The 19,421-nt window shown below is 54.7% G+C and overlaps 2 protein-coding genes across 3 annotated transcripts; one reads left to right on the top strand and one right to left on the bottom strand.

Moving 5' to 3' along the window:
* Window positions 1–3,832: 3,832 nt before the first annotated feature.
* On the bottom strand, window positions 3,833–6,665 carry TOMM6 (translocase of outer mitochondrial membrane 6). 2 transcript variants are annotated; one of them, XM_082494575.1, is made up of 3 exons: window positions 6,535–6,665; window positions 6,353–6,454; window positions 3,833–5,568 (listed from the first exon to the last, which is right to left on the bottom strand). In XM_082494575.1, exons 1-2 carry the CDS (start codon window positions 6,645–6,647, stop codon window positions 6,358–6,360), a joined length of 210 nt encoding a protein of 69 aa, XP_082350701.1. In that variant the 5' UTR covers window positions 6,648–6,665; the 3' UTR covers window positions 3,833–5,568; window positions 6,353–6,357. The 2 variants fall into 2 exon arrangements, with proteins under 2 accessions (XP_082350701.1, XP_082350702.1); XM_082494576.1 differs by lacking the exon at window positions 3,833–5,568 and having other exon boundaries at window positions 6,352–6,454.
* Window positions 6,666–6,949: 284 nt separating this feature from the next.
* Window positions 6,950–17,740, top strand: LOC309680847 (uncharacterized protein; the record flags this gene model as incomplete). The annotated part of the gene is made up of 15 exons (XM_082494597.1): window positions 6,950–7,003; window positions 7,101–7,151; window positions 12,737–12,844; window positions 13,137–13,250; window positions 13,463–13,624; window positions 13,713–13,874; window positions 14,099–14,190; window positions 14,413–14,546; window positions 14,649–14,791; window positions 14,900–15,031; window positions 15,313–15,429; window positions 15,581–15,703; window positions 15,955–16,113; window positions 16,733–16,840; window positions 17,183–17,740. 15 exons carry the CDS (start codon window positions 6,950–6,952, stop codon window positions 17,363–17,365), a joined length of 1,842 nt encoding a protein of 613 aa, XP_082350723.1. The 3' UTR covers window positions 17,366–17,740.
* Window positions 17,741–19,421: the final 1,681 nt, after the last annotated feature.

Raw genomic sequence — 19,421 nt, 5'->3', positions numbered from 1 at the left:
CTTCTGCAAACACATAGGCAGATGATGTGACTTAACTCATGCATGAAGTTCAGTGGCCACAGTTGTGAGTTGCAGGCTAAGTGTCTGCAACATAAAAACCTTTCTTTTGGTGTAACTGGGAGCAGAATTGGTTTCTTTGCGTGCTGGGATTTCTATACTGGGGTTCCAGTCATGTAGCGAGGAGTGAGTTCCCTTGAGAGATGCTCAGAGCAAGTGCGAGGTTCTTGGCACCTTGCAGGTTCTTGTCTGAAGGCGTAGGAAACCACTGTGCTGGCAGACTGTCGGCCTCGTGCGTATGCAGCCTTTGGGACAGAAGTGTTCCCAGAATATCCTTATTCCATTCAACTTGTAAGTAACTTGGCATTATTTAATTTTACATTTATAAGAATGAAGGATTGTAATGTATTTATGGCCAGGTATGATACAGCATCTGCTGCAGTTGTTGGGAAACACTTTATTTAGCTAACTTTATTCCACTAGCAAGTTAGTTACAGAAATTTGCCTTTATGTAATCCCTTTACTGTCTGTGTTCCTAAGTTAAACTATGCATACCGCAAAAACAGTTTCTCTGCAAAGCACTGAAAAACCAAATGTTTTCCCCATTAGTTCTGACCAGAACAATTCTCTGGTCTGGTTTTGAAGTTGTTAATGTGAGGCAGCAAATGAAATAATGTATATTAAATGCTTGATGTCAGACTTTCCTGGGTGGCTGTACCACCCCCACTTAGGGACTTGCAGACGTTTTTTTTGAGTGTAAGAATAAAATTGGAAACAGTAAAAGCATTAAGTGTGTCCTATGGACTCGCTATCAGGAGGATGTTTTGCTTTCAGAAGGCAAGGCTTCTAGCATAAATATTGTCTTGGTGGTAATTTAGAAACTCTTTTATTGATTGTAACGTCCCCAGGCCTGAATATGCTTAATTGCGTCCCAATGAGAGACTATGAAACTTCTGGCTATCGTCAGCTTACCCTGGGATGAGCTCCAGTGGAAGTCGATGGTGTTGCAGAATGAGAACTGTGTAAGCAAGAGACAGGGAGATTAGTTTTACCTGCCAATACAGTTTTGTGAACTAATTTTTCTATGATTCCTTAGATTTGGTGCCTTATATCCAATAATATTTTGCATGGGACAGAAATGTTGGGAAATGAGTCATGAATTTCCCCCTCCCCGTAGCAGCAGACAGATTTGTGTGGTTTTACAAGTACTCAGTATCACTGACATTTTTACATTTCATATCTGTATGTGAATGAAGTTTACCACCAAGCTCAGAAGCTAGTACTGTAGTGTTATACGTTTGAAATCTCTGTATTTGTAATAATTCAAATAACAGCTTGTTCAAAGGCAGATTAGATTTGGCTTCTTAGATTTTCTCATGTCATCCAGGCCTCTCCAGCCAGGTCAGTAAGCTGACGTCTGTCAGAGCATGTAGCATAAAGCAAGGATTAAAAACTCCAGTGGGGTTTTTGCTAGAGTAGCTGTAGCTTTGGGAAGCGCCTTCTGTTACAAAATTAATGATAATTGCTGGTTTAGAAAAGAAAAAAATATAGTTGCCATTGTCATGGCAGTTTTTGCACAGGTTTCCCCTGAGCAGCCAAGCAGATACTTCCACACGGGAGCAAAAGCATGCCGCGGTAATGCCTGTGTAAATTTAATATGCAACGGATACAGTTGCCTAAGGTGGCCAAGCGCCCCTTCTTCAAAGCAAATAGTAAAATCCAAGCACCAGCTCTGAACACTGACTTTTTGTGTGTGTCTAATCCCTTCAGCGGGTTTGAGATCAGATAGGATGGACTTAGGTTGAGAATTTATTGCCTGTGGGAATATAAAACCTCAATTCAGTGGGTTTTTTTGGTGTCTATTACATTAATATTGATACCTGCTTATTGCAGATGGGAATGTGAAGCATTCTAGCAAGCTTCTAAATTTCTAAAATGACATTTAAATGATCAAAAACTACATACATTAGTTACCTGTACCAACTAGTGATTGTCTTAGTTGATTTTAGGGTATGCCTTTAGGCCACTCCTGTTGTACTGATTTTTATTTTGTGTGTATGGGTTCCACTTCTTTAAAGGATGGTGGGCCAAAATACTTTCAAAAAAGTTCTTAAGTCTTCAAAATGAGCTTTGCAATGTACATTTCCAAAAAGGTGGGAAAAGAAATATAAGAAAAGACCAGCCCAATGGGCCCAAGACTGACTTTAACCACTGTTAACTATTTATTGTTCTGAAGCTTGGCACGGTGTAGGATGCATTGCAATTACAGCAAAGTGCTGTACCCTTAGGGGTCTCCTTGAACTGCCGTACTACTGATTTTGTGCAGGCTCGGGGTAGGGAGGGAGTCGGGATGAATGAAACGACCAGTAAAAAGAAAGCCAAGCCGACCACAGCAATAACCTGTGATCTAAATTTAGAAGAGACTGGAAGGCTCTGATAAGGGGAACTTGTGAGTTAGAGGATTGCATGTTTTGCAGGCAGAGACATTAACAAAATCCAAATGCAGTCTCATTAGCTCCTACTGTTTTTGCGGCAAAAACTCTCTGATCAGTAGCCTCATACTGGCAAAACAAATGGTGCTTTTCCATGAGATATTACAGTTCCTAAGGAACAGTACTCCATATTCTCAAGTTTTATAAAGGAGCTACCTACTTAAAGCCCACAACATCACTGTAAATGCTTTGCATAACTGGAGGTGAGAAAGGAGATGACAACAGACGATGACTTTACCTAATTTGATTTGTAATTTTTAGTCTTGATAACATACTTCCAATAGAGGTGGAAGGTGGTGAATTTGATTCCCCCTCCCCCCCCCCCCATGCTGAAGTGCTGTGCCCTGACTTGTCAAACTAGGACTTGGTGGCATCTGGAGTAGAAGAGGCCTCCTCTTGTCCCTGCTTTACAGCCACTTTCTGCGTGACCGTGTCTTTATGGGAGCATGGGGCTTCTGAATGTTGCTCCCACTAAAGAGGAACAGCCACATGCCCTCAACATGGGCAGGGTTCAGTGTAAAGTACTTAGGCTAGCCTTATTTCCTTAGATAACCATATCTGTACCGTGGGGATAATCTGTACTGCTACAACTGTGTTAATACGAATCCATGCCGCGTTGGTGGCCAGGCAAGGTTAAAGAATGTATGACAGCACGGGCAGGCTAGAGCTATGCACGTGAGTAATGCCACTGCAGGCTGGCGGTGCGCCGCGGAACAGAATTGGTAGCTGAGAAATTAGGATAACCACCCATGGGGCTCCTTTTCTTTTGCACAGTTAGCGTAGTGTTTGGGCTGTGTAACTCCACACCTGATCTAGGAATGGCATTTTCATAGCATTTATTAAAGGACGTTACTAAGTCTGGCCCTTAAGGCTATTTCCTATTGGTACACTATGAACCACGTATTTCCATGTGAATACCAAGTTTTTGCCTAGTTTATCAGATGTACAAACTACAGTAACTTACCACTGCCAACCTAGCACCCATATAGAAGAATTAGGTGCTATTTTTTTCCCCTGCTTAACTTCAGCTTTGGTTAAGCAGTCACAAACTCTTTAAGCCACATCTAACGAGCAGTTTACAGGAAAGGAGCAAGTGGGCGAGTTTGTTTCCAGTCAAACCTTTTTTAACAGGTCTACTTTTCCATAAAAGAAACTTATGCACAGCTTAGAAACTTAAAACAGCTTCTCCGAGAGGAGTGCTGCCCGGGTTAGCTCCCTTAAGGTGTGATGGGCTTGGGCAGGGTGCTCCCGGGGAGCCCCCGCTTCTGCTGATGCCCTGGAAGCTTCACTCTTGACTTGAGTAAGGGCAGAATTAAAGCTAATCTTCAGCACTTTAACAAAGTTAATCCCGCTCTAAGGTAAGGTTGCTGGAAGGGTGCTGTTGGCAGAGGCTGGATAGATGAGCAGTTTTTCCTCAATATGAAATTCCCTGGCAGTCCTTGTGAAAACAGGAGCGTGATGCTGTGCCGCCTTTTTGGGCAAGGAGCCAGGCTGGAGCTTGGGTGGGTTTCCTGATTTTTCAGTGACTTCTGTGGGGGCTTTAAGTCAGAACAGCCTCTAGTTTCTGCTTTGAGTTTCTGGTATTTACGTCACTAATGACTTAAGCTGATGGACGCCATGCTGTGCTCATGAATGAGACTGCCTTTGCTTCAAGGACACTCCCAGGCAGCAGCAAGTGACAAGAGAATCCAATTAATTACCAAATGTTTCTGGCAATCTGTCCAGCTGTCTCACAGCTCGGTGCAAGCGCGCCGCTCCTAATCACGGGTTCAGCTTTTATTTTAGTCAAGGTTTGTTAAGACAACATCCAGTAAGTCACCTATGGCAGCCTTATGGCCTTATGTGCTTAACTGCCTGAACTGCCCCCTGCCTGAACCCAGGCCTCGGGAGGAGATTAGTGTGTTCTAAATCAAAACTAAGATTAACTATAAAATGACTTAATGTTCTAATTAATCCCCTTTTCCTGCAGAAACTGTTTCTGCATAACTTGGATTATCCATTACTTCAAAAGAACTTTTTTACAGGATGTTAAAATGCCCACTTTGAAAACAGCATTTTTAAGAATCTGTATCGGTAGTGGAATGCGTTTCTCTCTGGGGCAGGTAACGGGGCAGTTCTCGGTCACAAAACGTGGAGGCAGCACTACTTCAGGAGAATGTCTTAAACTAAAACTCATGCGTAACCGTCCAAAGAATCTGAAGCCATGTTGCAGTCCTACTGCCATAATGCTCAGGGCTGGGAAGTTATTGTGCTCTACAAATAGCATCTTCGAGGAGCTGTTGTGTAACACAGCAGAATAAATCACAGCTGCAGTTCCCCCATCAGCCTCACGCGGTGCTTTCACTGTCCCCTGAACAGCCTCACCACCCACAGCTGGACTTCAAAGCTGGTAACGCTGGTAACGGCGAGCTGCAGTCTCAGTCCAGGGCGCTACAATGCTATGCAACACCAAATGGCTTCTTCTTCCCACACAGACATCATTCCTTTACAGTAAGTGTCCCAGCTTTATCTCATCCAGACATCACCCAGGAAACCTTCTGGTGGTTAGAGTTTACCTAGGGCTTGTCACAGTTTTGTTTTTCCTTTGAATAAGTAGCTGATGAGTCCTGCTTACAACCCAGGACCGGACTTGTTCCTTTGTCTTTCGGGTGTGAAATATAAATCATGTTTTTATGATTTTTTTGTAAATCTTTACTCTTTTTACACCTTGTTTTTGTAAGCTGAAGTTTCTTATTAAAAAATGAAATTCCAGTGGGTTATGTCATTTTTCTACATACTTTAATAAACATGTAGATGGGGGTACAGAAAAAAATTCCACGCACAATGGCTTCACATCCTTGAAAAAACTATTCTCATTGTGCCTTGCAGAATGAACTGAAAATAAATTCTCCCTCTCACACTTCAGAGTTTTTTCCCTCATTGTCATTGCTTCAAGCATGAGAGCTTTGATGTGCAAGTAGCAGCTCTGCAGAGAAGGAGAACAGAACGTACTCCCATGAACGTATTGGCTAAACACATCTTCTCTGCTCCTCGTGTGTGGGGAGGGCGAGCTCTTCTCCCTTGCAGTGCCGTTTCTTTCCTAGTCAGCAATTAAGCAGAGTTAGACAGGGTTGTTTCTAATTCTAGTTAGCTAATGGCAATTTAACAGTTTTGCAACTATTTGTACAAACTGAATTACTCTAGGCTTGGTGCCAGGGTGTGCTCGGGGTTTAGTCCCCTTGTACCTCATTATTGATTGTGCTATGGGGGCAGGCTAAGAGAGTTGGGGGGGGTTCAGCCTGGAGAAGGTTCTGGGGAGACCTCAGAGCCCCTTCCAGTCCCTAAAGGGGCTCCAGGAGAGCTGGAGAGGGACTCTTGATCAGGGAGGGGAGCAATGGGATGAGGGGGAATGGTTTTAAACTGAAAGAAGGGAGATTTAGATTACATATGAGGAAGAAATTCTTTCCTGTGAGGGCGGTGGGACACTGGCCCAGGTTGCCCAGAGAACCTGTGGCTGTGCCATCCCTGCAGGTGTTCAAGGCCGGGTTGGACGGGGCTTGGAGCAACCTGGGCTGGTGGGAGGTATCCCTGCCCAGGGCAGGGGGTGGCACTGGATTATCTTTAAGGCCCCTTCCAACCCAAACCGTTCTGTGATTCTATAATTATTTTATATTGGGTCACCCCACACAGTGACATCCCCTTCCGGAGGAGGGGTGTGTGTGACATGAGTTGGGGGGTTCTGCCAGTAGGAGGATACACACACGTGGTCACCAACATTTGGGGACAAGTTTTACAGCCGAGCGCAGCAGCAGCTCCCGGGGGCCCCTCGTCCCTGCGGCCGCCCGGGTCCCGTCGCCCCCTCTCTCCCCTCCCCGCCGACTCACCGCCGCTACGGCACGGGCTGCGGGGCCATCAGGTCGATGTCTGTCAGGTTCCGGGCGACCCAGACTCCAGCGGCGAACAGCCCCAGGTTGACCAGCAAGTTCCTGAAAGACAAACCGGCAGCGCTGACTCCCGCTCCCTCCCGTTCCCGGTGCCAGTCCCGCTCCCCGCCCGCCGCACCGACCTGCGGAAGTCGTTCCGATCGGTGGCGAAGCGATAAACGCTCCGCAGCCACCCGCGCAGCCCCTGCGGCCCTCCCGCCGGCCCTCCCGCCGCCACGGCAGCCGCCGCCGCCATGCCGCTTCCTCCTCCCGCCCCGCCGCTGCGCGATACCGTCACTTCCGGCACGACCTAGCGCGCGGGCCCTGCGCAACGCGGCCTCGCCGGAAGTGCGTACTGCCCCTGCAACGGCGGGCGGGGGACACAAAACACTACAAAACAGTACAAAACCGTAGCAAAGCGTCAATATTGCACATAAAACACCAGAGCAGACACGGAAAGCGCGTGAAGGTGCGGTGGTTTTTGCCGCCGGGGAGGAGCAGGGACGGGGAGGGGGGTGGAGGCCGCACAGTTGATGTTCTTCCGCATTTTCACCAGAAATGTTCCGTGCGGCGGCTCAGGGCGCGACCGCGGGGAGCGGTGGCTTGGCCACAGTCTCGCCCGCCCGCTCGGCACAATAGGAGTGTCAATATTACCCCCGGTTCCTACCTCATTGAGGGACGAGAATTTGACGCCGGACCGTAGGGGCAGATCGGCGGGTTCGTCCTCCTCGCCCCTCCCCCCAAAAAGGGAGGCCTTTTGGTAAGGTTTGCGACCGCGGCCACGCCGAATGCTTACCTGGGAAATCATAGAATCACAGAACGGTTTGGGTTGGGAGGGACCTTACAGACCATCCAGTGCCACACCCTGCCCTGGGCAGGGGCACCTCCCCCCAGCCCAGGTTTCTCCAAGCCCCGTCCAACCCGGCCTTGGGCACCTCCAGGGATAGGGCAGCCACAGCTTCTCTGGGCACCCTGCGCCAGGGGCTCACTACCCTCAAGAGTGAAAAATTTCTTCCTAAGAGCTAATCTAGAGCTACCTTTTTCCAGTTTGAAGCCGTTCCCCCTCGTCCTATCACTCCATGCCCTGGTAAAAAGTCCATTCCTAGCTCTCCTGGAGCCCCTTTAGGCACTGGAAGGCCACTATAAGGTCTCCCCAGAGCCTTCTCTTCACCAGGTTGAACCACCCCAACTCTCTCAGCCTGTCTTCACAGCAGAGGGGCTCCAGCACTTGGAGCATCTCTGTGGCCTCCTCTGGCCCGCTCCAACAGGTCCATGTCTTTCCTATGCTGGGGGCTCCAGAGCTGGACGCAGTGCTCCAGGTGGGGTCTCACCAGAGCAGAGTAAAGGGGAAGAATCCCCATCCCTTGACCTGCTGGCCACACTTCTGATGCAGCCCTGGATACGGTTGGCTTTCTGGGCTGCAGTCGCACACTGCTGGCTCATGCTGAGCTTCTCGTCAGTCAGCACCCCCAAATCGAGCTTGTGATTGCCATCGTGTCTTTAAAGCTCTGTAGTGATTCTGCAGTTTAGCGTGTTTATCACCAGCAATCTTAAAAGAATCTGTACACGTTGCATAAAAATAAACCGTGCTAGTCGCGCACGCTGCTTCCAAATGCAGCCAGACCTACAGCAGATGGGTTGTTCCTGCATCAGGTGTCAGGCCAATAGTCACAGCAATAATTAGTCTCACTAAATGCAACAACATCTTGGGTGTCTGCAGTGGGTGCTGCCTGCACAGAAATGTTCCCACATCCCTGTCAAGCCAGGTGGCGCCCCTCTTCCCCCCCCAGCGGAGCCCCACATGGCGGGTGGCATAGAGGCAATAAGGGTGGCTACTGTCCGAGATTGCTGCTGTGGCGGGGGCAGGGGGGAGATAAGGGTTGAGTTAAAGGGCAAACTTATCAGTTCTGTAGTACCTTCAAGTTCCCATATTATCCCAGAGCCTGGCCATGGTGTCTCCCCTTTACTCCATCCTCTGTGCAGTTTCTCTTAGAATCAGCACATGAAGCTCCCCTGGTGTTGCCAACATCTAAGGTTGCAGGTTATGTTTCCTAGGGAAGTTATATGGAATGGATCCCTTGCATATCAGCCACACTCCACCCTGAAAGTTTCTTCAATGCCGTACCTTTCCTTAAAGTGTGAATATAAGTTTGATTTCTAAGTCACCTCCAGCAATTGTTATACCATAAGATAGGGGGAAAATGTGTGGGAAGTGAGGGAATGGCTGAAGTGCTGCATGGGTGCCGAGCTGGGCTGCTTTTCCTGTCCGACTGCCAGTTTTCCAGGTAGACCCCGGAGCCAGGATGGCTGGAACCCACTCCGTTGCACCCCAAAGGACAGTGCCCAGCAGTAGGTACCGGCAGGACCCCTGGGCAGGATGACGTTGCAGCGGTGGCGTTTGGAAAACGTCTTGCCGTTTCCTGTCCCTCCCTGCCTGTGCCTGAACCTTCATCCCGTTTCTTGTTCCCAAATTCTCCCTTTCCTTTCGACTCCTTCCTGCTCTTTCGCTCTGCTTCACCGATCTCAAACCGCTCTCCTCCCCCATGAACCCACCCCCAGCGGGGCCTGGCCTTTCCCTCGCCCTCTCCCCCTCTCCTGGCAGCCCCTGTCTCAGCCTTTGCGGCTATTCGGGGAAAAAAAAATCTCTCTGCCACCCACCCCAGGTATCACTGGCTTCCCCAGCAGGTGTGTGTTTCCATCAGCAGTGGCCTCCCCAACAGCAAAACTGGCTTCATTAGCTCTGTTAAGCCTTCCACGTGTACCTGCTGCCAGCACACCCTGCACTGGTGCTTCCCTGGGCAGCCATCACCTTTTCTCAGCGCCCTGGTGCTAATCTCACTGTAGTTGTGGCCGTCCCTGCCTCTATTTCCACACTCTGACGGCAGATTATATATTACCTTGCCCACGTGGTTCCACATCAAACAATCCAGGACAGAGCAGTCGGGGTCACTGTGACAGTGACCAGTTACCAGCGGGACAGGGCATTCGCTGGGTGAGCTGGGAGGAGATCAGTGCACCGAGACGGGACCTCGACCCTGCGCCTGAGCTCTTGTGCCTGGAAAAAGCAGACGATGGGAGTGAGACCTGCTGAAGTAACCTGGCCCGAGCAGAGGCATTCTCTGCGGAGCCCCAAACCCAATGCAGTTTGCATCTTTCAGGGTGCGCTCTGTGTCACCTGATGCTACGGGGACAGGCAGGTTCTTTTAAGGATCCTTTACGGAATGAGAACTGGCCACAGGGTTGTAGTTACAATTAGAGCTCTATATAAAGATTTTAGCAATCAGCATGGCTTATCCTTATACAGAATTTCTAGCGATTATCATAGCTTTCCTATTACTCCTTTTTGCCTGCTCCCTGAGAGATAGTTATCCTCCTCTTTGGGGACACCCAGGTCACCAAACCAGGCGCTGGTAAGAAGACGTGCACCAGCGGAGGAGCTGTGGGGTTACGGAGCCACTCAGCTCTCGAGGGGGACGTACCGCGACACTGGCCATCTGGGCTGCAGCCACGTTGTCCCTGCTGCTGCATTCCTTTCCCAAATCGCAAAGAGCTAATTGATCCACCCAGTTAGTTAATTGATTTATAGCTATTAGAGATTATAATTAACCGACCAGCTGGAAAGCTGTGTGTTATCTGTCCAGTGGGAGCAGCGTTGAGAAGCAGCCAGCTCCGATGGGCCATGGGCTGCCCTGGCCCCGCCAACAGCACCAGTCATTTGAAGGATTTTGCTCCACTTCAGACTTTAAGCTTTCTCTTTTATCTCCTCCTTTGCTAACGTTTGGCAGTGACAAGCTCACCCCGAGCCTCCCTGTTCTGCCTTATCTCCTCCCTGCAAGGTCGCAAACTCTTCTTTGTGCTCTGTGTTGATGCAGGAGTTTACATTGCTGGACAGACCAGTTCAGACCAGCTTGTTATCAAAGTATTCCCAGCCCCCAGCAAAACCTCCCACTGCTGTCAGACCCTGACAGGATGCAGATGTTCATTAAGCATCTGGAAGGTGATGAATCTCATCCTGGGGCTGGGTGAGTTTTCTGTACCTTGTACTAGCACATCTGGCCAGTGCTAACGAACTCCTGGGAGTGCTGTTGCCTGTGGGAATGCAGGGAAATAGGGAGGAGGAGACGCTGTAGATGCCCGGCAGAGGTGTCCAGTGCCTGGCTGCACCAGGAAGCGATGTGTCAGACTGGCAGCGGGCTCAGGAAACCCTCTGAGCCGCAGCGGGCTCTGACCCCAGGGCTGCTGGGGGCTGGCAATGCCACGAGCGGGGCTCAGACTCTTCCGTGGTGCTAGGAGGTGAACGGACACAGGCAGCTTCAGCGGCACCTTGGCCCCGAGCAGCTCTTGGCGAACCCTGCGGCACTGAGCCTCCTGGCCGCTCCGGTTCTGGAGCCAGCCAGGCCCGGGGAGGGGGGCGCTGGACACGCTGCTCGGCCTCCCGGCATCGGCAAAGGTGGGTGCAATGGCAGCGTCCCTTCCTGCTGCGACCTGTCTTGCCATACTCTCTGGACCTTTCTCTCTCTCTTCCCCTTCCCCTCCTCATCCCTGCAGGCTGTGCCATGGTCCCGGGGGGACTCTGGTCCCCCAAATCCCCTGGCACAAGGCTGGGAGCATCCCAGAGACTGTGTGGCAGTGAGGCTGATCCAGGTGATGCTGGAGCTGGATGGAGGCAGGCGCTGGGGGTGTGGGCTTGTACGGATGCTGTGTGCCCTGGGGATGCAGGGCACCCCCTTGCATGGATGCTGTGTGCCCTGGGGATGCAGGGTGCCCGCTTGCATGGTGGAACGGCAGAGGTGGGATGGAACAGGAACAGGGGCTGCACCCCGAGGCTGATGCGGTACAGAGTTTGCAGGTCTTGCATCAAACCAGGTTTGCTGAGGGATCTTAGCTAACCGGAGGCATTTGGCAGTCCGTGGCCAGTTTGAGAAGAGGTGCTGTGTGGGGTCTGGGCAGCTCTCGGGAAAGGAGAGGGGTCTATCAGCCCCATCTGTGCTTCTCTGCTAGCGGGTGCTTATTCTCAGCAGCTGAAATCAGTGTGAGGAGAGGGTCTGCAAACGGGGGTAAAAGCTCCCGGGGGGTGTTGCAGCTTGGCTTTCAAGGAGGAAAATCCAAGTGCTCAGGAGGGCTCCAAGGGAGCTCCCGGGGGTGGGAGTTAGCACCTGGCTGCCATCAGCAATCGCTTGCTGTTGGTTTGCATTCGGCAAACGTGGCAGGATGTGGGAGAGATCTGGCAGCCCCAGGGGGTGAGGGGCTGCGGGGAGCTGGGCTGGGGTGCCGGGGGGGTATCCGTCCGACATTCCTTGGTGTGTCATCTCTCCAGGCGGGCGAGCGAGCGGCTTTCCAGGGCCACCTGGGACCGATCTGCCAGGTAAAAACCTCAATTTGCAGACAAATTTCTTTTACTCTGAGTGCTGCCCTAGTGTGGTCCCTGCTGACCTATGAGACCAAGAGCGGTTCCTGTGCTGCCATTAACTCCGGCCGGCCTGGGTCGAGTGTTAACTGGTGGCTCTGGGAGCCTGGTGCCCCGTCTGGGGTGGGGTTAGCCGGTTTCGGGTCAGAGCATCGTGTGCTCTCTGGGACTGCATCCCTTGCGATAAGCCCCCATCTCACCGCTGCAGCCCAGCAACGGGGAAGCCACAAAGGCATTCTTGGGGAGCCTGGGTGTGAGAAACACGCTCACTGTATTGAATTTTAGTCAGGGGCAAATTCGGTGGAGCAAAGAATATTTATTACACTGCTGGGAGCTACACAGGGGATTTCTCCTCCCGTGGCTCACTCTCTTCTTACAAATGCTTGGGTTTATTTCTTATTACTCATACATATTCATGGTTTTTTATTGAAAAATAATTTGCATAATCAATGTGTTCTTCGAATGCAACCCACCCCCGAACACGCCCCCTCCCTTCTAGTGGCGCAGGCGCTGTGCTTCCTCAGGGTCTTCCTGGTGGTCATCGGAGGAAGGCTCAAAGTCTTTATCACCATGTTCTTCTTGTGGCTTCTCTATTCTTTACACTTCTGTGGTTATCTTAGCTAACCACCCCACCCCTTGTTTTGCAGCGGTTCGGTACTTTCAACTGTTGCTTCCGTCTGATATTTTATCTAACACTATCCATTTTCCAACTGCATAGCAAGCACATACCTATCTTAGTTGAAGCCATAGCAAGCACATATCTATTTTAGCTGAAGCAAAATTTTCTTGCTAAATTACTTATTACACTCTGGAGGTGACCCAACGCCCAGGGCTCAGCAGAGCAGGCACTGCTTGCAGGTGACACCTGGCCGGTGGCCATCCCTGAGCCAGCAGTGACGTCCTGTGGGACGTGCTCACCCACAACTCTCCCTTTGCAGCACGGTGCTAACCTCCCGGGGGCCTTCTCCTCGCTGGGACCAGGGCCAGGACGAGCTTTTGGCGAGATGTTCTCACCGCTGGGCTGCAGGAGGGGCTTCCCCAGGGAGGTAGGTGGTTTTGCAATCCTCCTGCTGCACCACAGCTGGGGCTGCCGGTGTGGTTGGGACTGGAGGAGCTTTGTGGGGCAAGGATGGATACCTGCTTCTCCATCGCTCGGGATGCCAAGGAGCCAGGAGAGCATCGCTGTGGTATGGGGAAGAATTGGGAATTGTCTGGGACCTCGGCAGGGAGAGGAGGTGGACGGGCTCCTGACTCCCTGTACCTGCTCAGCATCCAGCTGGTGCAAGGGCGAAGGTGAGGGTCTCATCCTGCTTTCAACTCCCTGTACCCTCTCCGCAGCCCGGTCCGTGGCAGGCTGGACCACTGCCTCCCTGCGCTCACAGCCCCCGGATCATCTGGGACAAGCCACCCTGGGAGCACCAGCACACGAGAGGCAGGGGCAGATGGCACCCGGTAAGGGGGCAGGGACGGGGGTGAGCAGCCATGTGGTGAGGGGAGACAGCGCTGTCAGGGTTCACCTACAAATCTGGGGTGACCAAAACTGAGGGCTCTCCCAGAAGCAGAAGCAGAAAAAGCTGAGGGCCGTGGCAGGGAGGGGGAACTGCAGCAAAATCAAAACACAGCAGTGAGCTGCCGTCCTCACTGGTGGCGATTTGCTGTTGCAGCCCCATCCCTGGGCCCCCAGACCCTTCCATGGCCCTGCCGACTTCCCTTGGGATGAGGAGGACAGGGGATGGGCACCCCACGACCGTCCCCCCCTGCCCCCTTGGGATGACAGAGAAGACAACCGAGGACCTGAGGACTGGTTCGGAGAGGACTGGCACCCGGTGAGGGGGAGATGGGCTGGCGGGGGTGGCAGCTGTGTGACTACCCCCAGTGTGCCACCATCCTCACCGGCAGTGATTGCCATTGCAGCCCAGTCCCAGGGACGGCACACCCTTCCCTGGCCACGCCGACTTCCCTTGGGATGAGGAGGACAGGGGATGGGCACCCCATGACCGTCCCCCACCACCCCCTTGGGATGACAGAGAAGACTACCGAGGACCTGAGAACCGCTTTGAAGAGGGCTGGCACCCGGTGAGTGGGTGGTGGGCCAGGGGGGTGGCATTGGCCGTGGGACCGAGGGCAGGGAGTGGGTGAAATGGGGGGCAGGGGCCATTCACTGCCCTGGTGACAATGACAGTTCATGGGGACAGGTTTCCCTGCACGACACTGGCAGCAGTGGCAGCCCAGCTTCTCTGCTCTGCAGCTGCGGCAGCCCTTGTCCAGCTCCATGTCTAAATTCATTCCCTTCCCTGCAGGAGCCGCCGCTGCCCGGCCCCGACTGCTTTGCCTGGCCTGAATTTCCCGACGAGGAGGAGCGCCCACCCTGTCCCCCCGCCAACCTGCCAGGGTGGGTGCCCGTGCCAAGGACAAGGGGACCGTGCAGGGGAGACCGTGCAGCTGTGGGGTGATGAGCAGGGGCGCGGGGGCCAGGGTTTGCTCCAGTGCACAGCCAAGGGGTGATGCAGCATTGAAGTTGGCCCTACTCAGGGTTGGAGGGGGAGGATTTGCACCGGAGATACCTTCCAGCCTAAATTTCTCCCCCTGCCCCGGGGTGGCTTTTCTCCTGCAGGGAGCGAGGTGGCTTCCAGGATGGCTGCCCGTCCTGGCGCTATCATGGCCTGGGTAGGAAACCCCGACGTCTTCGCCGTGGCCACCGACAGTTAACCTTTGTCCAGCGCCTCCCATGTCCCAGACCCTCCAGAGGTTTGTGCCGACCCTGTACCGGCTGCAAGGGGCCCCACACTGTGCTCACCAGCATCTCTGGCAGAGCAAGGAGTTGCTCCCATTGTGTTTCTCGCTCTGCAGGAAATCAGCCATCCTCCAAGTCCTCTCCATCCCTCTCTGGGACAAGCTGTCCAGGGGTCAAAGAAGAGCCGCAGCACCCTGATCGTTCCCAGCCACTTATTTCCCGCAAAGATGGTGCACAGAGCAGGGAGCAGACGGCTCAGGTTGTGGGTTTTTACTCCCCCATCCCAGCACCCAGCAGTGACCTGAGTTTGCACAATCTGAGCCCCGCACGGTGCTGCCATGCCCCTAACCGGAGTGGTTTCTCCCAGGGCCCACCAGCGGCGAGTGGGAAGGTCCCAGAGCCCCCTGGACCAGCCAGCACCCCTCAGAACAGCCCAGCCACTGATCCTGGGGCTGCGACAGAGGCTGCGGAGCCAGAGAAGGCAACAGAAGCGGCACCGGTAGGAGAGCACCTCTCTCCTGGGGGCAGGCGGGGATGCTCGCACCCCGGAGGTGCCCGGCTCGGGGTCTCGTCAGCCAGTGTAACGTCTTCCTTCTCTCTCTCATCCAGCCCTTTTGCTCTTCACCTTGCTGTCTCTTTACCAGGCACGGAAAGTTTCCTGACTTCTCTGGGCTGCAAAGCCCCGTGGTTTCCTTTGGGTTTTAGCACCCCGTCCGTCCCATCCCCTAGTTCTTCTCCATGGGACAGACGCATGTCCCAGCCTCATGCTATTGTCCCCAGGTCGAGCTGGGAGCCAAGGAGAAACCTGCAGTCAGCGACAGCCAGGGCCCCTCTGCTTTGGAAACAGAGCAAGCCTCACCAGAGGAGAGCTCTGCTGGGACAGGGGAGCACCTTGAGGTATGAGCATCTCCTCTTCCCACCTAAAAGCAGTGCCTGGGGGAGGTGGGAGCTCACAGTCTCCTTTGCAAAGCCTTTTTTTCCCCTTGCCTGGGCAGCGTTGCCTGCCCTTGCTATGGGCTCTGCAATGCATCTGTAATGCTTTGCGCAGGTAGAACCGTGCAGCCAAAGTGTCCCTAAAGCTGGTGCAGGTGGTGGCTCACATCCCCACGCTCCGACAGCCTCTCCGGAGCCTGCCGAGAGGGTCTGTGGGGTGCCTGACTCTGCTGGAGAGGTGGGTGCTGAACTCTGCTTACGTTCCCGGGGATGGCAGCATCTGCCGAGCAGGAAAAGCCAAGGCAGAAGCTGCCCATGATGGGGTGGGTCTCAGCACATGGTGGGCAGCTCCGTGGCGTGTACCCCCCCCCTCTCCCTGGGGGAGCCCACTGAGATCGCTGCTGCGGGCAGGGGTGTGCTGGCAGCGCTGGCTCCCCTGGCTTCTGCGCAGCCGCTGCCTGCCTTCCCCAACCACTTTCTCTCCCACAGCTTCTCAGTGGCCTTCAGCCATCTGAAAACTCGCAGGTCCCATCGGGAGCTACTGTGGAGCCCGACACACAGTCCAGCCAGACCGGCTCGGACATCTGTGCTGCACCAGAGACCTCACCGGGGACCCAGCACCCTCCTGGGTCTGGTGAGATGGAGCCGGTACGGGGTCAGGATGCCTCTGCTCACCCCAAGGCGTCCCCGGGTCCCTGTGCGGGGCAGATGCCCTGGGCTGAGGGATACTGCCGTAGCCCAGGAGCAGCGGAGGGGGATCCCTCCGGCCTCCCCGTTTGCAGGATTATGGGCTGGATTTAAAGCTCTGCTTTGTCTGGAGGCAGAGCCCGTGTCAGCCCCTGTGCTGGCTGCACCGGAGCTGCTGATAAATGAGGCAACTGGGAGAATGGCCAAAAAAATAACTAGAGGCTTGAGAGCGTGCTGGAGCGTGAACGACCCCGGGACTCGAGCTTTAACAAAGCAAACGAGAGCATTGCAGAGCAGTTTAATTACTGCCTAATGGGGAAAAGAAATCTGCTATCGGGGCTCTCCGTGGTGATGCTGCCAGGGCTGGGGTGGAGGGGGGACGACAAGGGGCAGCTCCTACACCTGGAGAAAGGGTGGCAAACTGGCACCCCGGGGAGCCAAGGTCCCAACGGGCCCCCCCGCAGGATGACCAGTTCCTGGCTGGCAGTTGGTGCCAGCAGCCCCAGGTTGGCCTCAGCCTTGCCCAGTCCCTCTCCTCGTTGAAGCATCTGACCCTTCCTTGCCTTTTCCACCGCCCCAGGCTGCGGGTGGCCAGCACCATGTCTGCTCCACGCTCCTGACGTCCTCCCTGGCTGGTCAGGACCTCCGCTCTGCCGCCGTCCTCGCCAGGAAGGAGGAGATCGAGCTGGTGAGTCTCAGTGGCCCCTGGCCGAGGCACATGGGGGTCTGAGACCAGCCACAGGGTGGGGGGGACTTGCCCAAGGACCCTTTGAACCATGGGGCAGGAGCGATGCCAGGTCATGGGGGACATGAATTTGGCATTTTTGGGGTCACTGGGCATAAATCCCCACTGGTGCTGGTGGTTGCAGGAGAAAGTGCTTGTGGGTGAGAAGGGCTTTGTAGGTGCACAGATGTTGTCAGGGGGGTTGTGGCCCAGCTCTGGTGGAAAAAAAAATCCCTGGAGGGCTGCATACTGCTGCTGGGGAGGTTTTGGGGTGCCCTGTGCTGACCCCGTGCCGCTCCCCTGCAGTCGTACCAGCAGTTCAGCCTGACCATCGCGGTGGTGGCCACAATGCTGCTGCAGAAGGAGCCCTCCATGGAGGCGGCGCTGGGGCTGGCGCTGAGGGCCAACCTCCGCCAGGGCCGGATCCATCACCTCCAAGAGTTGGAGGACTTCATCAACAGCTACGATTCAGCCACCCTCAGCCGCTGAGGCAGGGCCAGACTGAGCAGACAGACACCCCCTCTTGCCAACCAGGGTTGGGGGGGTGATCGGGGGCTGTGCCTGTGCATCAGGGTGCTCATGATGGTGCTGAAGCCTCAGGTCAAGGTGGTACGGACCTGTTGTGCAGTCCCACCATCTCTCTTGGAGATGGAGGAGGAGGGGAGTGCTTAGTTTTAGCCCTGCCCAGACCTATATGTGCAGCAAAAGGGGGAGCTGGTTTTACTGGAGGGTGGTGGGAGGTAGTGCGGCTGTGGGGAGCTCCCCTCTGCCCTGGCTCCTCGCTCCATTCCTCATTCACACTGATGTGCCCTGAAACCCCGGGGATTGTTCTTTGTTTTAAATCTAAAAATAAACCATCCATGATCTTTGCAGCCCCTGCTCCGCCATCGCTCTGGTCTCACTCTGCCGGGGCCGGCATGCACGGGGAGGGGTCCCACAGTGGATCCCCATCCCAGACCCACTATGGGAGACCCCCAGCTATAGCAGAGGGCAATGGCTGTCCCCAGGGATCACATCCCTCCGGTGGCAGTGACCCTGGGGTGGGGAGGAACAAGGCAGATGTGTTGGCTCTCCCTGTGTCCAGGTCTCAGCTGAGCTTTATTGGAGCATCGTCTCTGGCAGCAGCAGAGCTGCCCCCCAGTCCCCTCCCACTCCTCCCCGGGGCGGCAGGGGGATGCAGTGCCACCAGGGATGGAGAACATCTGGCAACAGCGCTCATCCTTCAAGGAGGTGTCCCAGGGAAGGATCTGACCCTGGTGGCCAGCACCTCTCCTGTCCCCACGGGTCCCCAGCGGCAGCCCTGCAGTGGGGCGATGCAGGCAGCTGCCCTTGTCTTTAGCACCCAGTTGCCCTCCCCTGTGTGCGGCTGCTCTCCAGGGCTGCCGCCTTGTCTGAGATGGGAGTCGGAGACTGTGCCCTGGTGCAGGCTGCCGGCTCTCTGCTCCCTACCGGCTTTACCTGTTCCTAATTGCGGGAGAGGCAGGCAGGAATTGCAGGCTGTGCTTTGCCAGCAACTGCCTGGGGGGAAGATCCCAGCGACTTCTCCCCACCAGCCTTGGGCTGTGTCCAAAATGCACTTGGAATGTGTTGAGACCCTGGCAGGGGCTGGCAGGACCTGGCAGGGGCTGGCAGGACGGCAGTGCCAGTCGAGGACGCTGTTGTCCCCACTGCTAGGACACACTGCAGTGCTTGCTGCTGCCCCGTGGCTTTGCCGTCCTGCCCCTGGCCCTCCCCAGGGGTTCCCTGCCCAGGGAGCTCATCCCGGGCTTGGGGATGGGCTTCCCAAAGAAGAAACCCTCCTCCTCCGAGTCTGAGTCCGAAGATGAAGAGCAGGTGGGACACCAGGAGTCATCCTCCTCCATGATGTCCTGCAGGTCGATGTCCTCTGGCCGTGGGCTGTGTCGGGCAGGGGACGTGACAGCTCGGAAGTGTGGGTTTCCATTGCCTGCGGGTGCTCGGGGGTCAGGGCCCCCTGAAACTGGGTGGCCTAAGGCTCCAGACCCGTTGGGGCCCTCTGTGCTGGGCTGGGGGCCAGAGGGGTGGCCAGCCGGTGGTCCCAGCATCCCTGCATGCGCAGCATCCCTGCTCTGCTCCTTAGCAGCTGCTCCGTGGTCCTCCAGGCTCCTGAACGCTGGGTGCACAGGGGTCTGATCCAGAAACTCCTCTGAAAGAAGGAAAGCAAGGACGGGTGAGGAAGGGGAAGGCTGAGCCTGCCGTGCCACGGCCCCTTGTGCTGCCCCGGGATGCAACGGAGGGTTGTCTCAACCAGACTCCAGCTGCCAGCGCTCACCCTCCTGCTGGAGGTGGGCTGGGGGCTCGTCGAGCTGCGTCTGTGCAATGTACCCCATGAAGTACCCAGGTGCTGAGCAGATCTGCTTTCGCTCCCGCTCCCCTCCCGCCACATTGCAAGCAGAGCAGTAGGATCCCTACCAGCCCCTTCCACCCGCTGCCTGCAGCCTCCGGCCACCGAGGTGCTGCTCATTCCCGGCACGGTCCTGCTGGTGGGGCCGGCTCGGGAGAGGGGCGTCGAGTCGGGGGACGGGGC

Source organism: Vanellus vanellus, assembly GCF_965231255.1.
Source record: "Vanellus vanellus genome assembly, chromosome: 23".
In the NCBI taxonomy this organism is placed as follows: domain Eukaryota; kingdom Metazoa; phylum Chordata; class Aves; order Charadriiformes; family Charadriidae; genus Vanellus; species Vanellus vanellus.
This window is presented reverse-complemented; position numbering and strand designations above follow the sequence as displayed.

Coding starts and splice junctions, on each gene's coding strand:
- TOMM6 (XM_082494575.1), bottom strand. CDS start 6,647: ATGGCGGCGGCGGCTGCCGTGGCGGCGGGAGGGCCGGCGGGAGGGCCG. Junction 6,455..6,534: donor GATCGGAACGACTTCCGCAG/GTCGGTGCGGCG, acceptor TTTGTCTTTCAG/GAACTTGCTGGTCAACCTGG.